Source organism: Carlito syrichta, unplaced genomic scaffold (assembly GCF_000164805.1).
Source record: "Carlito syrichta isolate Samal-C Ts95f unplaced genomic scaffold, Tarsius_syrichta-2.0.1 Scaffold78539, whole genome shotgun sequence".
Classification (NCBI taxonomy): Eukaryota; Metazoa; Chordata; class Mammalia; order Primates; family Tarsiidae; genus Carlito; species Carlito syrichta.
Window position 1 is genome coordinate 183,921 of NW_007022635.1, and position 14,546 is coordinate 198,466.

General features: G+C 39.9%; 1 protein-coding gene across 4 annotated transcripts in view; it reads left to right on the plus strand.

Moving 5' to 3' along the window:
* The window catches only part of NTRK2 (neurotrophic receptor tyrosine kinase 2), a 199,780-nt gene that overhangs the window by 27,453 nt on the left and 157,781 nt on the right, over window positions 1-14,546 (plus strand). For all 4 annotated transcript variants that reach the window (XM_008054303.2, XM_008054308.2, XM_008054310.2 and 1 more), the window contains exons 2-5: window positions 4,780-4,854; window positions 4,969-5,040; window positions 9,718-9,786; window positions 12,472-12,626. In XM_008054303.2, coding sequence (XP_008052494.1) covers window positions 4,780-4,854; window positions 4,969-5,040; window positions 9,718-9,786; window positions 12,472-12,626 — 371 coding nt within the window. The remainder of the gene's footprint in view (window positions 1-4,779; window positions 4,855-4,968; window positions 5,041-9,717; window positions 9,787-12,471; window positions 12,627-14,546) is intronic.

A 14,546-nucleotide genomic window follows, 5' to 3' on the forward strand; every position in this document is an offset into this window, starting at 1 on the left:
GGCTGGGCCTGGAAGCCACTGGAGCCTAAGCTTTCTAGAGCTCAGTAGGCACAGGTCAGAGGAGTTTGAGGTTGTCATGGAGAGAAAGGCGATTGCCAAAATGCTGGGTCTTCCCACTGCTTCCCTGAGGAATTGAAACGAGCCCACCGAGTGTCACTGCCCTTCAGCAGGGGCGATGGGGAATTGTGTTGGGGGAGAGCCTGCTCCATGGCCTGTCGGTGGCCCTTACCTGGCTCTTCCTCCCTCCTCCCCAATCCTGCCTTTGTCTCTGTGACTGCTGTCTTTGGCATCGGTGGCAGTGAGATGGCAGAGGTGAAAAACCTGGTGTTGCCAAGATTCTCCGGGAGGCAGGTGGAAGTCACCAGTAGGGGGCAGCGCAGCATGCACCTTAGTCTTCTATGTGCCCAAAGGTTACCGGGCAGGTAACCAGAAGAAACCAGGCATAGCTGTTTTGGGCGGTTCAAGGAACCAGTTACTTGAGTTCAGGTGTGTTTGTCCAGTGAATCACTGAGAATCCCTAGGTTTTAGTTTTCCTGCAGTTATTTCACTTGTGTGACTGTCTCTTGTCTCTGTTTTGTTTCCCTCCCTCCCTTCTCTCTCTCTCTCTACTTTCTTCTTTCTCCACAAATTTTAAATATTAGAGAAAAGTATAATGATATAATAACTTCATGTACTTATATTCAGAACTGATGCTTTCACATTTTCATCTTTTTGTTGCAAGTCTTTTCTCTTTTAATAAGATAATTGGTTTAGCAGTTCAATAAAATAAATTGTTTAACACAGTCCTTTTTTTTTTTTTTTTTTTTGAATTGGAGTCTCACTCTGTTGCCCAGACTGGAGTGCAGTGGCCGCTCCCGGCCACCGCAGCCTCGCCTGCTGGGCTCCGGCGATCCTTCCGCCTCGGCCTTCCGAGTAGCGGGAATTACAGGCTTGCGCTACCACGCCCAGCTGATTTTTTGATTTATTGTAGAGATGAGGTCTCGCTGCCCAGGCGGGTCTCGAACCCGCAGTTCAGGCAATCCACTCACCTCAGCCTCCCAAAGGCATGGGATTACAGGCTGAGCCACCGAGCCCGGCTCAGTCCTTTTTTTTAAATGCCAGACCCATTCCCTTTTCCCAAGGCAACTTTTGTTGTGATTATCTTTTGCGTATATGCTTGACTGTGGACATTATGTGGTATTGTTTTCTGTGTATTTTTGAGTTCACACTAATTGTTTTATACTACACGTATATATCAGTATATAATTTTGATGTTTTTCTTTCTTACTAGCATGGAGGTCACTTTTTTGCCCAAATATATAAATCTGATTCAATCTAATTTATGATTAATACATTCTATTTAAAAATTATTTTTTGTTTTTTAATAGATGGTTTCTAGCTTTGGACTCTATTGCAACGCATATTGTAATATTCCACTGACTATATTACAATGACTATGTTTTTCTATGTCTCCTTTTCTCCATGTGTGAGAATTTCTCTTGGGTGAATACCTAGAAGTGGAATCGCTGGGTCACAAAGGGTGCTGAGTTATAATTTTTTAGGATACTGGCAAAGTGTTCTTCAAAGTGATTATCCCAATTGACACTCTCTCCAACAATGTAAGAGAAATTCCTCTACATCCTTAAAAGTGCATTATATTGTATGGCTTTAAACATTTTGTCAATTTAGTGGGAAAGGAAAGGTGTGTCATTGTTTTAATTTGCGTTTTAGATTCCTTGCAAGTTAGCAACTTTTCACATGTTTCTTTGCCATTGAGGTTCCCCTCTGTGAATTGCATGCTCTTCAGGCAATCATTCTGCGATTCTTCACTTAGTGGTAGCTAAGGAGAGTTTCTCAGGGGATAGACTCCTTGAGCGATTTGTAGCTAGCGTCTATACTGCAGATGTCTCTACAGATTAATTTCATAAAGTCAGCATTATGGCTTCATATTTTATAGGTGGCATTAATGATAAAAGCTATAGATGGTAGCTTACAACGGGGATTTCTTGGGATCTATGACTAGAGGAGCCCTTGCCCACCTTTCAGTTCTTCAGTTGGTGTTTCCATTTTGACAAAGAAAATAATCTATTTGTTTATCCCGGGCATTCCTGACTCCACAGTGGAGGGGTATTCTCTAGTGACCATTTTTCATAATTTCACATGGTGCTTTTGATGATTTTTTCAGCAAAGTCTCCTGTCTTGTCTTAGATCCAAGAACAGTGGTCCTTTGCATAATTGGCTTATTTTCATCCCACGGGTACTGTGAATTTATCCCTGATTAAATTTACCCCCATTCCCTTCTTTTCTCAGGTATCAGTGACAAAAGAGCTTAGAATTAAGCCTGTGGCCCTTTGCTGACATACATTTTTAAACCTAATTCTCATCTCCACAGATGTCTCTACCATTGTTCTTCTTTCCTCTACGCCTTCCATTTTTATTTGCTAGCTTATTATATTTTGTGAAATAAAGCTGGAGAGTTTGCAAATTAAATATCTGATGAAAAGTGAAAAACAATATAATAAAGGACATAAATAACAAAAAGAAAAGTAAAAAAAATGCTCTGTGCCACAGATGTTAATTAAGTGCCCATCGAGTGCCTGGCACTTGTTGGAAGCAAGGAAGATACAAGGAAGATCCAGGTAAAGAGATGAAGAACTCTCTGGTAACTTCAGAACAGTGACAGTCACCTTGCTAACTCAGCAAAAAGCAGTGGACAGGCTTATCTGGAAGTCCCAATTGTAACTCAAAAAAAAAAAAAAAAAATTGCCCCCATGATCTACCCTTTCTGCTCAGTTTCATGAAAAAAGCATGAAAATTTAGGGCTCTCTGGAATGCATTTCTTATTGTGAGATCATTTAGAAGAGTGAGGTCAATGTGATCTCTACACAAAATGTTAGTGGAATGAGAATCTTGGAAAAATGTATCTAAAGTATGATAATTTTGAAGCATCTCACGAAAACTTGATGTTGAAAATTGAGCGTTCGGTTAAAGTCTTAAAATGTCCTGCTTCTGTGTGTCGTGGCGGGAGAGAAGGGAATGAACCTTCCTGCACATCTATTAAGTGCCAGGCCCTGGGTATCAGGGACAACCAAGATTTTTGAAAGGAGGATGTCCTTCTATCTTTGAGGCTGCTTTTTTATGTAACAGGAGACAATGTTTGTGCAGGTCCTTTAAAAAATTTTTTCTCTTTGATGTAATTTTGTGCCTCCAAATAATTTACTCATTTTTATTTTTAAAATTTGTTTTCTGAAAAGAAGAGCCCAAACTCTTGTTTTCATTTTCTTTCTTCCACTGCATAGACAGGACCTACAGATGCTATTCATTCTTCCTATTATTTAGTACTTTTTTCATCTTAACTCACATTGCTAAAAATAGGACCACATATTTGTTTATTTGGATTATGCTATATATCTTAATCTTTTTTCAAAAACAAAGGGGAAAATTTATCCTGGCGTAACTTCATGGAATGCCTTTGTAACTCTGAGTGTGGGTCTTCCCTCCATCCACCCATCTACCCATCCATCCATCCATCCATCCATCCATCCATCCATCCATCCATCTATCCATTTATCCATCCATCTATCCATGCTTTGAGTAACTGCTTGTACAAGAGACTGAGCTAGGTCCTGTAATACTAAGTGTTATAAAACGGATCTAACTATCTTCGAAGAGGCTGGGATCTAAGAAAAGTGAGTAGATAGGTACTTAACTGTAGTACAAGGTAGAGCCCAGGAAACCTCATGAGGTTTTAATAGCTGTATGTTTGCATTACTAAGGTCTTTATTGATTGCAAGTGACAGAAATCCAGATCAAACTTTAATTAGTGACATCTAACCTCAGGATGGCTGGATCCAGAAACTCAAGTAGTATATTTCAGGTTCTGTTTCTTTATTTCTTTTTAGCCCTCTTTCTTTCTGTGTGCTGAATTTATTCTTGGACAGTCTCTTTCCTTATGGCAGAAAATTTCCCTGTGGAAGCCCCAGGCCTATGTCATCCTTCAGCTATGATCTAAGAGAAACACAGATTCTCTCTCACAGCATTCATATGTTTAATCTTAGGGAAAATTCTCCTTGGTCTAGTGAAGGTCACAAGCACAACTCTAAACCCACCGTTGTGGCCAAAGCGATGAGTTCATGCCTGTATTTGCAGGCTTAGGGGGTAGAAGGGGAAAGGTGGATTCCTACAGAGAAAGCCCAAGGGTCATGTGGGCTTTGTGAAATATAGTTCCTTGAAGGAAGAATTGGCATTGTTACTGAAGGAGAGGATGCTGGACTGGCAAGGAGAGAGATGGGAGGAAGGGAGGGAAGGAGGGAGAAAGTGGAGAGGGGAAGTGCACTTCAGTGTTTTAGGAGGTAAAGGAGGGAGTGTCTGCTTCTTCTTCAGAAGGTAAAGGAGGATGTGTCTGCAAGGAAAGATGTGACTTTTCTTGTGTGGTGACGATGCCACAGGGGTCACCAGCATGTCTGCGGCTGTCGCCGTTGGGGGAAACACCTTTCAGGGGCAGTAGATACATTTCCAAGGTATGTACATCTCTGTGCACTGGCAAAACTCTGAAAGGGAAGGAAACGTGACATTAGGTGAAAGAGTGATAATAGATGAGGGAAAGATGGAGACTTGATGCACCCGTGGAACCTGTTCAGTCATGACTGCTTCTCAGTCATGCTCAGTTTTGCCCCCTTGCACACGATGAGGCTAGGGTGGGTATAGAGGGACCCCCTTTGGCACCGTGGTGAGGCTGAATGAAGTTATCCATTCTTCATGGCCGTGTTGCATTCTGAGTCACTCTCTGCTTTGTTGCAGTTTCATCGCAAATCAGAAAAGGTTAGAAATCATCAATGAAGATGATGTTGCAGCATACGTGGGACTGAAAAACCTGTGAGTCCTCGAGGCCTGCGTTCATTATCTCAGAGATTTTTCTTGTTCTCTACTCTGGCCAGGTGGGCATTCACCGGTGAGTTCTAATAGGCATCCAATTATGTATTTTTGCAGGACGATTGTGGATTCTGGATTAAAATTTGTGGCTCACAAAGCATTTCTGAAAAACAGCAACCTGCAGCACATGTAAGTAGAGGTTGATTCTTTTGCTTCCCAGGACCCAATTTATTCAATCTTTTTCCTCTGTTTATTTTTCTCCTTTTCCAACCCTAAACCTCTTTTTTTAAAGTTAGTATAGCTGCGATAATAGCTTAGAAACATTAGCTTTGATTTTGTTTGATTTCTGAATAGCTTTAGAAGGGTACTTAGAACAGGCTGTTTATTTCCTTTCATGAGTTTCTGGGCCAGTTCCATCTTGGACAGAGCAATAGGCCAACAGCAAGGAGTCTGATGTGAAAACTATGTCCTTCTACAGAGTCCTTGATTCTTTTCCTTGGAATCATGACATGCTCTCTGGAAGACATCAAACTAGTGGAATTGAAAGAAGCTGACTTGACCTTGGCCTTTTTAGGGAACTAAAAATTACTAAGGCCTTCCCCCCCATAGTAGGGTCCTCTTTGAACCTTCATTTTCTCTAAGTTGTCTGTTATAGATTGACAAAAATGGAGGAAAGTCTATCATGGGACGTGCCAAAGGTTTGGATGGTTCTCAGTACCAGGAATTGTTTTCCCCAAAGTTGTGCTGATGTCAACTGAAGTCAAATGGAAATATGGAAAATGGGGGAACTTTTAGGTTGTTTGTTGCTAAGTCCTTTAGATGATGACATTTAAGTCAATAAGGTGTGGCCTTCCTGAGAAGTTTCTTCATTAAACTGAAGATCACCGAGTGGAGAATGTTTATGCATCCTTAAGATCAGATTGGTGCCTCACCTCCCCAAGTGGGAGCTCCTGCCTGCCATTGGCCCTTTCTTGTTGTCTCGTAATTTCTTTGCAATGATTCCTTACGATGTCTCAGCATCTCACTTGCATTATCTCACTTGATCTCTTTCTAACAATTGGTTGGCAAGATCTTTGTCATTCCCGTTTCTAGCTAAAATAAGAATGAGAAAGTTCTAGGACTTGCTCAGTTTCATAGGTTATTAAGTGATAGAATTATAACTCCAGGCTAACCCCTCTTACAAAGAGAGTAGGAAACAAAATTTATACCATCGATCTAATTAGAGCATCAGACTTTTCTTGTAATGTTTGTTCCCTTTCTTTTCTTGGGGAGAACACTTTGCCAACTGATTTCCAGGCCAGTTGTAAAATAAATGATTCTCTTAGAGCAGAGTGCCTGGGCATTCTAGAGAGATTTATTGATATTATGGAAAATGTTGATTTTATAAAGTCAGTATCATTGGTTTCATATTTTATAGGTGGCATTAATGATAAAAACACTTAAAAATAAAGTCTGTAAATTAAGATACAAAAACATTCTGTAAGAAATGTGATAGAACTCCAAGGAACTTTATTAACACGTTTCATTTAAATGCTTTTTGGCATCATCTCTGCAGTCAGTTTGCCCGCACAAATCTGATGGCTGCGTAGGCCTTGATAGCATAAACAAGAGAGAAGTTGGATAGAAAATAAAGGCAAAATGCTCTAATGCAGTCACTTAAATATAATTAATGACCTCAATGGATAAGCTCGGGTATTTTCATTGCAGTTGACCTTGAACCCAAATTACTCAATACCACATTTCACTGACTTTTTATTTTTTATCACATCACTTCTTCTAATGTTGTGATTTGGACAGTGACTATGGTTAATTATAGTTTTATTAATAGGCTTATTTATCACTTTTCTATACTTTGTATATTTCCCTTGTTACATGCTATTTATATGAACATGAAAGCCACTTTGTATATTTTTTCATGGTGATATATGTTAGGATAATTTTAGTGTCATTCATTTTGTGGTACAAAGCTTATATAAAGCCAAATATCTGTTCCTGTCATTTCTAGGTTTTGTTGAAAATAAGAAACTAAAGAGACATACATGTCTCATATAGTTTTCTTAAGGGGCAATTGTTGGGACACCAGTCATTGATCACATTGCAATACTCTTGATATTTATAGCCATTGTCGAATAGTAAGACAGAGCAAAATTAGGCAAATGTCAGTCAGTTATAAAGTCGTCAGCTGTCAGCGAGCTTCATAATTTATGTGACAAAAGAAACTCTTTTTTTTTTTTTTTTTTGAGTCAGAGTCTCACTCTGTTGCCCAGGCTGGAGTGCAGTGACACACTCATGGCCACCGCAGCCACGACCTGCTGGGCTCAGGCGATCCTTCCGCCTCATCCTTCTGAGTAGCTGGAACCACAGGCACATGCCACCATGCCTGGCTAATTTTTTTGATTTATTGTAGAGACAAGGTCTCACCATGCTGCTCAGGCTGGTCTCGAACTCCTAAGCTCAGGCAATCCTCTCGCCTCCGCCTCCCAAAGTGCTGGAATTACAGGCTTGAGCCACCGTGCCTGGCTAAAAGAAACTCTTGATTGCCAAAACATAAAGTTAAATTAAGTAGTGTGGTTTTGAACATTTTGACAATTAGTTTGGTTTTGACAGGGAAGGAGGAAGGAATTAAGTCAGGTGTCAGCCTTTCCAGATCTTAGACCTAACTAACCTCTGCTTGTGACTGAGGACTCTGGGGGCAGGTTTGCCTTGTTCTTCCCTTATTTTCCACATGCAAATTACACTCTTCCCTCAAATAGCAACACGGTGGGGGAGCAAAGGAGCTGATAAAGATACGTAGACTAAAAGCTGTTTCTCTGCCCCCTGGGATATACTGATTATCTCTCTGAGTTTCCCCAACAATATAAAAATGTGTACAAGATCAGTCTGTTTCACTTAGGCTTTTAGGGAAATTTAAATCAGATCCACTCTCTCCCTTTCACCATCCCTCCACCTACCCTGTCCATATTAGCCTCGCATGGTAACTGCCCAGAGTCCCAGAGACTGGTCACTGAGTTTATTTCTTGGTGCCTTTTATTCCTGCCCAGCTCCTAAGAATCCAGGAACTGTGAGAAAAGCTGGTATTTGTGTTTTCCAGGGGCTTTGCAGAGGTACTAATTAGCTCCTTTGCAAAGCTCTATAATCAAACAGTTAGAGGACTGTTGATTCTTTCTCCTCCCCTCTTCCTCCTTTTTGGCTTTTGGCCCTGATCATAAGTATGGTTCATAAGACTCATCTTGTTCTTTGGCCCGTAACCCCGCTCTGGACTGTGCTGCTGGCATTCCCACAGAGGCAGCGGCTCCCAGGGCGGCAGTTTACCAGCACACATGGAGAACCTTGACAGGAGGTTTCCGCTTTCTTTACTTTCTTTCTCTGCTTTTTTTTGTGGCAGAGCAAGAGCAGGATTTTGTTGTTGTTGTTCATTTGTAGAAAGATGGAGGTTTCTGATGACAATGAAAATATCTGTGCCCCAGGGACTGTGGAAAAGATAGGCCGTTCGGCTTTTCAATGCATGATGTGTCATTGAAACCTATTCTTTCACATGCCAAAAGAAGGGATTTATGGGGGCACATTTGACAACATTCCGGTGGATTATCTTTTCTTGTGGGGGAGCACTTCGCACTCAGTGTGAAGAGAGAAGATGCAAGTGTAGAAGGAAGGAGGGTACCCTTGTGAGTGGAAATCTCACTGGAGAATGAAGCTGGTAGTGGACACACACGTTCTTGAATGATGAGATGCCCAAGTGTTACTTCTCTGTTCATCAACTGACTAGCATTAGCTTTTGCGTTAGCATTTGGGTTTTGACTCCCCTCTAAAAATGACTGATCAGACACACCAGGATACTTCAAGGTTGATTTCATTGAGCAGACACCACAGACTGGCCTCAGGTAAGAAGTCAGGATCTCCGTCATCCTCAGATCTCATGTTTTATTTGACTCTCAGCCCAGAAAACTTCCTATCTTAGGCAGGAAACACACACTGAAAGGGTCATTGGTTCCCTTTGGTTTGTCGAGGTCTTGGCTGTTTTTCTGACAGTTGACGTGTGTTTTGTGTTCATTTTACTTATTAAACACACATCTTGAGGCCCAAGCATTGGACATTCTTTAAATAAATTCAAACAGAAACAAATTCACAGAACAAGCCAGCTGCCGGGAATGTAGCTGTGAATTTTCTGCCCCCCAATCTCATGGTACTCATTATTGGGAACTCCCATTTGTGAAATAAAACTGCATATTTAGAACATGTCAGTCGTATGTTTCTGGAATAGTTCAAGATAATTCCTTGTTATTTGATTTGTTGTTGTTGCTGTTCTCTTCATGGGTTATCCAGCTAACTAGGTCATATATAAACAATCTCAGCAGAGTTTTTCCATCAAGTGTGTTCTTTTCTATAAAGACATATTACATTCAGTTGATATTCAGAATTTTGTGTGCTGTATAATTTAAAAATATTCATGATGCTGTTTAGTTTTAAAGCATCGTTTTGCCTATGGAGCATATATAGTTGTAAGTTTTTTTTTTTTTTTTTTTTTACATATCCTCTTATTCATTGTTCAAAAGGATAGTATCTCTACAAGGTGTATGACTTGGTTGTGAACAGCATGTAAAAAATAAGCTTTTGGATAAAAAAGAAGAGACTACACATAGATGATATGAAAAATATACCTTATTTCCCTCAAAAGCAAGAACTGTAGGCAAGTCTAGAAGAAAAACTAAGCTATCACTCCGGGTGAAAGAAATAGTTGGATCTAAGTAAAGCATGTATCAAGTTCAAATGAAATTATATTTTGAACATAAAATCTCTGTTTGAATACTTTGTTTCTAAAATGGGTAACATTGTAAGTTCACAGATAATGTTTTTGATTCCTTTCAGCAATTTTACCCGCAATAAACTGACGAGTTTGTCTAGAAAACATTTCCGTCACCTCGACTTGTCTGAACTGTAAGTAATGGTTTTGTGTGGCATTTGGGGGAAAACGCTCAAAGGAAAGGGTAATTAAGTAGCTTAAAAAAAAAAAGTGATGTTGCAGATCTATTTTTATACCAAAATTCTTGAAAAATGATTTCTCAAATTTTGACCTCTTGATTTTTTATTCTTACATGAAGATATGATTCAGTAGTTAAAAACAGAAATCTTAATAGTAACATATTATTTGTGATTAGTGTGAATGTTATTTTTACATAAAAAGTTTGTTTTTAACAGAGGCAGAAAGAGGGCTTTGTGCTAAAAAGACTACATATTTCATAGCATCTGTTTGGTTCCTACTAGAGTCAGGCCCTTAAGTCAAGTATATCCATTCAAGGGGAAATAGGCGATGGCAAAACACCCCTCACTTTTGTCCATCTTGGCTACAGGAAACATTGGAGGAGAGAGAAGTTGTCCTTCTCCCTACTCACACATCTTTGTGAGATTTTCTTCTTGGTCTGCTATTGTATTTAATATTTATCCTTATGTCCCAATTCTTTCTGCTGTGAGATGTTAGGGAAAAATATTGCAATGCGCTTATAACCGACAGACTCAATTCTTTGTGTTATCATCATGAAGCAAATATGAACCTTTGCCATTTCTGGGCAAGGTACCCAAAAGAACCCTAGCACAGAGGCCTTGTGGGACAGATGGGCCCAGGACAAGACCTTTGGGTATTAGTTAATCACTTTTGCTTAAACTGTATGTTGCCTGAAGTTTTGAGTCTTTTTGTGAAGGTCCTTCCTTGTCCACAAGGAATTTGTGTAGATTGGAAGAGGTCGCTAGTGGAGAGACAACAAGTTAATAGATGGCAATGGGGGTTACGTGGTGAAATTTTTGGTGTATGTCAATTATTTGGAATAAACTGATTTTAGGCAGTTGAAGTATTCATGTTTCTAACAGGAATGACAAAGTAAAAGAAGATATATGAAACCGGGTAAGGTAATTGATGTAAAAATTTTGGACATTGCTGCATTAAATTTTCTTGATAGATTAAAAATTAGAGCTTTAGTTTCAAATTTTTGTCTCAATATACTTCTGAAGTATAATTAATCAATTCATTCAACAAAAGTTAGCTGTGTACCTGTTACAAATCAAACTGACATGACATTAGGCCATGGGGCTATAAGGGGGAAAGTTTCTGTGTTCCAGGATTCTGTTACCCAGTGGGAGAGATAGATAACTAAACAAATAAGTGCAATAGGCTATCATAATCATTGTAAAAACAATTTGCACAGTCAGCTGGGGGGAAGAAGCCAGTTGTCTACCAGTGCTGTGTGATCATACGTATTCACGTATTCTTAACTGAAACATCACTTCACTTCTTCATCTCCTGCTGATTTAATTGTACCTTATTTTTGGAAAGACTAGTTTTCATGTGCTCAGAACTCCAGAAAACATCTTGAATTAATGGGTTTTTAACTGGTTGTAGGTCTCTTCTGCATTATATTCCATATCTTATAGTATCAAACCCTATTTTGGTGTTGAGGGATACTTGGTGATCAAAACAGATAGAAATTAGATGAGTTGACCGTGACCACATTTTCACCAAAGAAACTCCCGGAAAAGTCTCCAGGGATCCCTGAGAGTCTTAGAACCCAACCAGAAAACCACAGGAATAAATGATGTTGCAAAACCCAGGTCCTGTCCTCATGGAGCTCTTAAGTATTGTGGTGAATGCCAGGCAGAATCTATGTAACGATTTTAAATGGCCTCATTTAAAGGCTCATTACCATAAATGGAATTCATCTTAAATAGGCCACTGAGTATTATAAATAAGCATCTAAAGATTTTTTTTTCCTTGTGGTTTTTATTTTCCTCTTAACTACTTCCTCTTTTACCCATTGCAGGCCACAAGAGAGGCAGCATGGCTAAGGTCTGAACCATGGTAGCTTTCTTTTTGCAGACCTTCCCACAGTGGGCTAAACAACTCAATTTGGGGCTCAGACGTCTTGCTCTCAGAACTCCCAAGCTTGCTGTGTGTGTGTGTGTGTGTGTGTGTGTGTGTGTGTGTGCATGAAGGCAATCTATACCCTTTGGGTTCTCTCTCTCTTGTTAATTCCCTCTTGCATCAATGAAACAGACTGTGGTTTTATATAACGCAGAAAACTAACCTCCTAACATTTACACTTTAGCCTTAGCTTTGTATTTAAAGTCTCCTTTTAAATTGAGATGAAAATTTTCTGTTTCCCACTGCAGTTTAAATTTATTAAATGATATCACTTGAGTCTCTAGCCTGGTCAGAAACAAGTAAGTTTAGCATTCTAGAAAACTTATTGTTGGCATCTTCATTAAAGATCTTCTTAACAACTGTACAATAACCATGATAAATTTGTTATGGTATCTATTTTCCACATGTTATGAGACATTCTTTTCTAGCCTACGCTTTGATGATTTCTGTTCCTATCTTGTTTCCACTGTTATTCTGTGAGGTCTTGCATCACTTTGCATTCTCTAGCCTCTCCCGTGGTGTTTGCACACAACAGAAACTCAGTAAGTATCAGATAAATTAACGAATAACAAGTGCTGTCATGCTATGAAAGTGACATGACTTCGAAATGTTGCTCGCTAGGAAGAATTCACAGTGGTGCGGTTTATAAACACAAGTGCAGCTAAAATTAAAAAAGGAGCCTGATCTGTTTCTGTCTTTGTTCCATGTAGGATCCTGGTGGGCAATCCATTCACATGCTCCTGTGACATTATGTGGCTCAAGACTCTTCAAGAGACTAAATCCAGTCCAGACACTCAGAACTTGTACTGCCTGAATGAAAGCAGCAAGAACATTCCCTTGGCAAGCCTGCAGATACCCAATTGTGGTAATTTATTTTTAAATCAATGAGTTCTAGTTACTGTTAATTACTCTCATTGCCTTGGTGTGGTACAGCCTGGGAAGATGACCACTACCCAGATTGTATGTGGTATTCTGTTGATGTCTCCAGCAAATGAGACATTTGTGAGCAGTGTGGAGAAATCGGCCTTGAGTAGCTTTGCTGAATATTCTTTGCAAGTATAATGGATGGCTTTAAAGTGCATAGAGAAAAAAGTACACTGTTTATTCCTTTGTTTGTTCATTTGTTTATTTGTTTATTTGTCTGTCCGGCCGTCCATCCATCCATCCAACTATCCGTCCAACCAACTATCCATCCATACAAAAATATTTGCCAAGAGTGTGGCATTTTGCTGGCCATGTACACATTTGCTTTGCACCCAGGCCAAGGATCTCGGGGTGACGAGAGTCTCCTGGCAGCACAAGCAAATGCAATTCAGTTCAGCACATTCCCTTAAACTTGTCTTACTGCCAGATGTCTGTGTCTCTTGATGGGGTGCCCTACGTCTGCCTGAACACGTGCTTCTCCCCACGTCTGGGTTTAAGATCGCCTACCTTACTGCCGTGTCTTACTCCTCTCTTCAGCTTTTTCCCCTCCAGCATTGAAAAGGGTATTGTAGGCAACAGCAGAGCTCATGTGAGTGCTGGTGAGTTCCAAGGACGAAAAATTAAAGTGCTCTGCTTAGGATTTTACTACTCCGTGGTGAAAATAACTCTATATTACCCATGTAGGCTACACTCCTTCTTTGACGTTGAGCCAGTTAGCCAGTTAACAAATTCATAAACAATTTTGTTTGATCTTCTGGTTTAGTGGTTGATGACACTGTAAAAATCCAAGTAATACCTGGTTTTTGTCCACAAGGAACCTGGGTATTAATGACAAACAACTGACTTTTTGCTTTCAGAAGACCCTATTATTTGAGGTTTTTTTATTTAAGAAAAATATAGCTTCTGCTCACACTTAGTGAGAATATAATGAAAATAAAGATAAGTGTTCATTTCTTACCCTGAAGGGCCTTAGAAGACATCCCTGACCCTTCCCACAGAATTTCCTGTCACAAATAGAGCACTTGGGATTCTTAGTGGGGGAATAAGACTTTGTTCTCTTGCCAGCTTCCTTCAGTTTTCTTTGCTAGGTAACACTTAAACAAATATATTTTTTTAAAAAACCTTTTAATATATATCTTTTCCTGATTGATAAGAGGGTAACTGTTCTCTGTTCTGGTACAAATTTATGCTGCTGAGAGAAATTGCCTAGAGGGACAAGAAATTCAGTGTTGAGTCACCTGGCCTTTTGGCTAGCTTCCAAGTCACCATGGCTGTTGCGACCACATTGGTTCAGCAACCACTGAGAGGAAAAGAGAGAAAGCACCTGACTCCTGCTCTGATTTCACAAACTCCCTCTTAATAGACGTCTGCTTTGCCCTTGCCTGAAACCAATTCTATTTTTTCAATTTTAATTTTTGGTCAGGTTGTCTTGGTAGCTTTCTAGTAATGCACCCCACCTTGTGTATTGTTGATGGGCTGTCGTGATTGAGATGGGGACTTATAGGGAGTGAATTGGCCCTAATTTTTCCTAATTGGTTTTTCAATTTTTAATAATTGTTTTTTTCTGTTTCCTACAAATTAGTCAATGCATTGTATGCATGAGAGTGAGATTCTGAATCCACTGTCATGAGGGCATAGGTTTGATCGATCAACTAGGACTGAATAGTTACATTCATGGTAACAGTCACAATTCATTTTGATGTCAGTGATGCTTTTTATTTTGTTTTTTTTTTTTTTTTGAGTTGGAGTCTCACTCTGTCGCCCAGACTGGAGTGCAGTGGCCGCTCCCGGCCACCGCAGCCTCGACCTGCTGGGCTCCAGCGATCCTTCTGCCTCAGCCTTCCAAGTAGCTGGAACTACA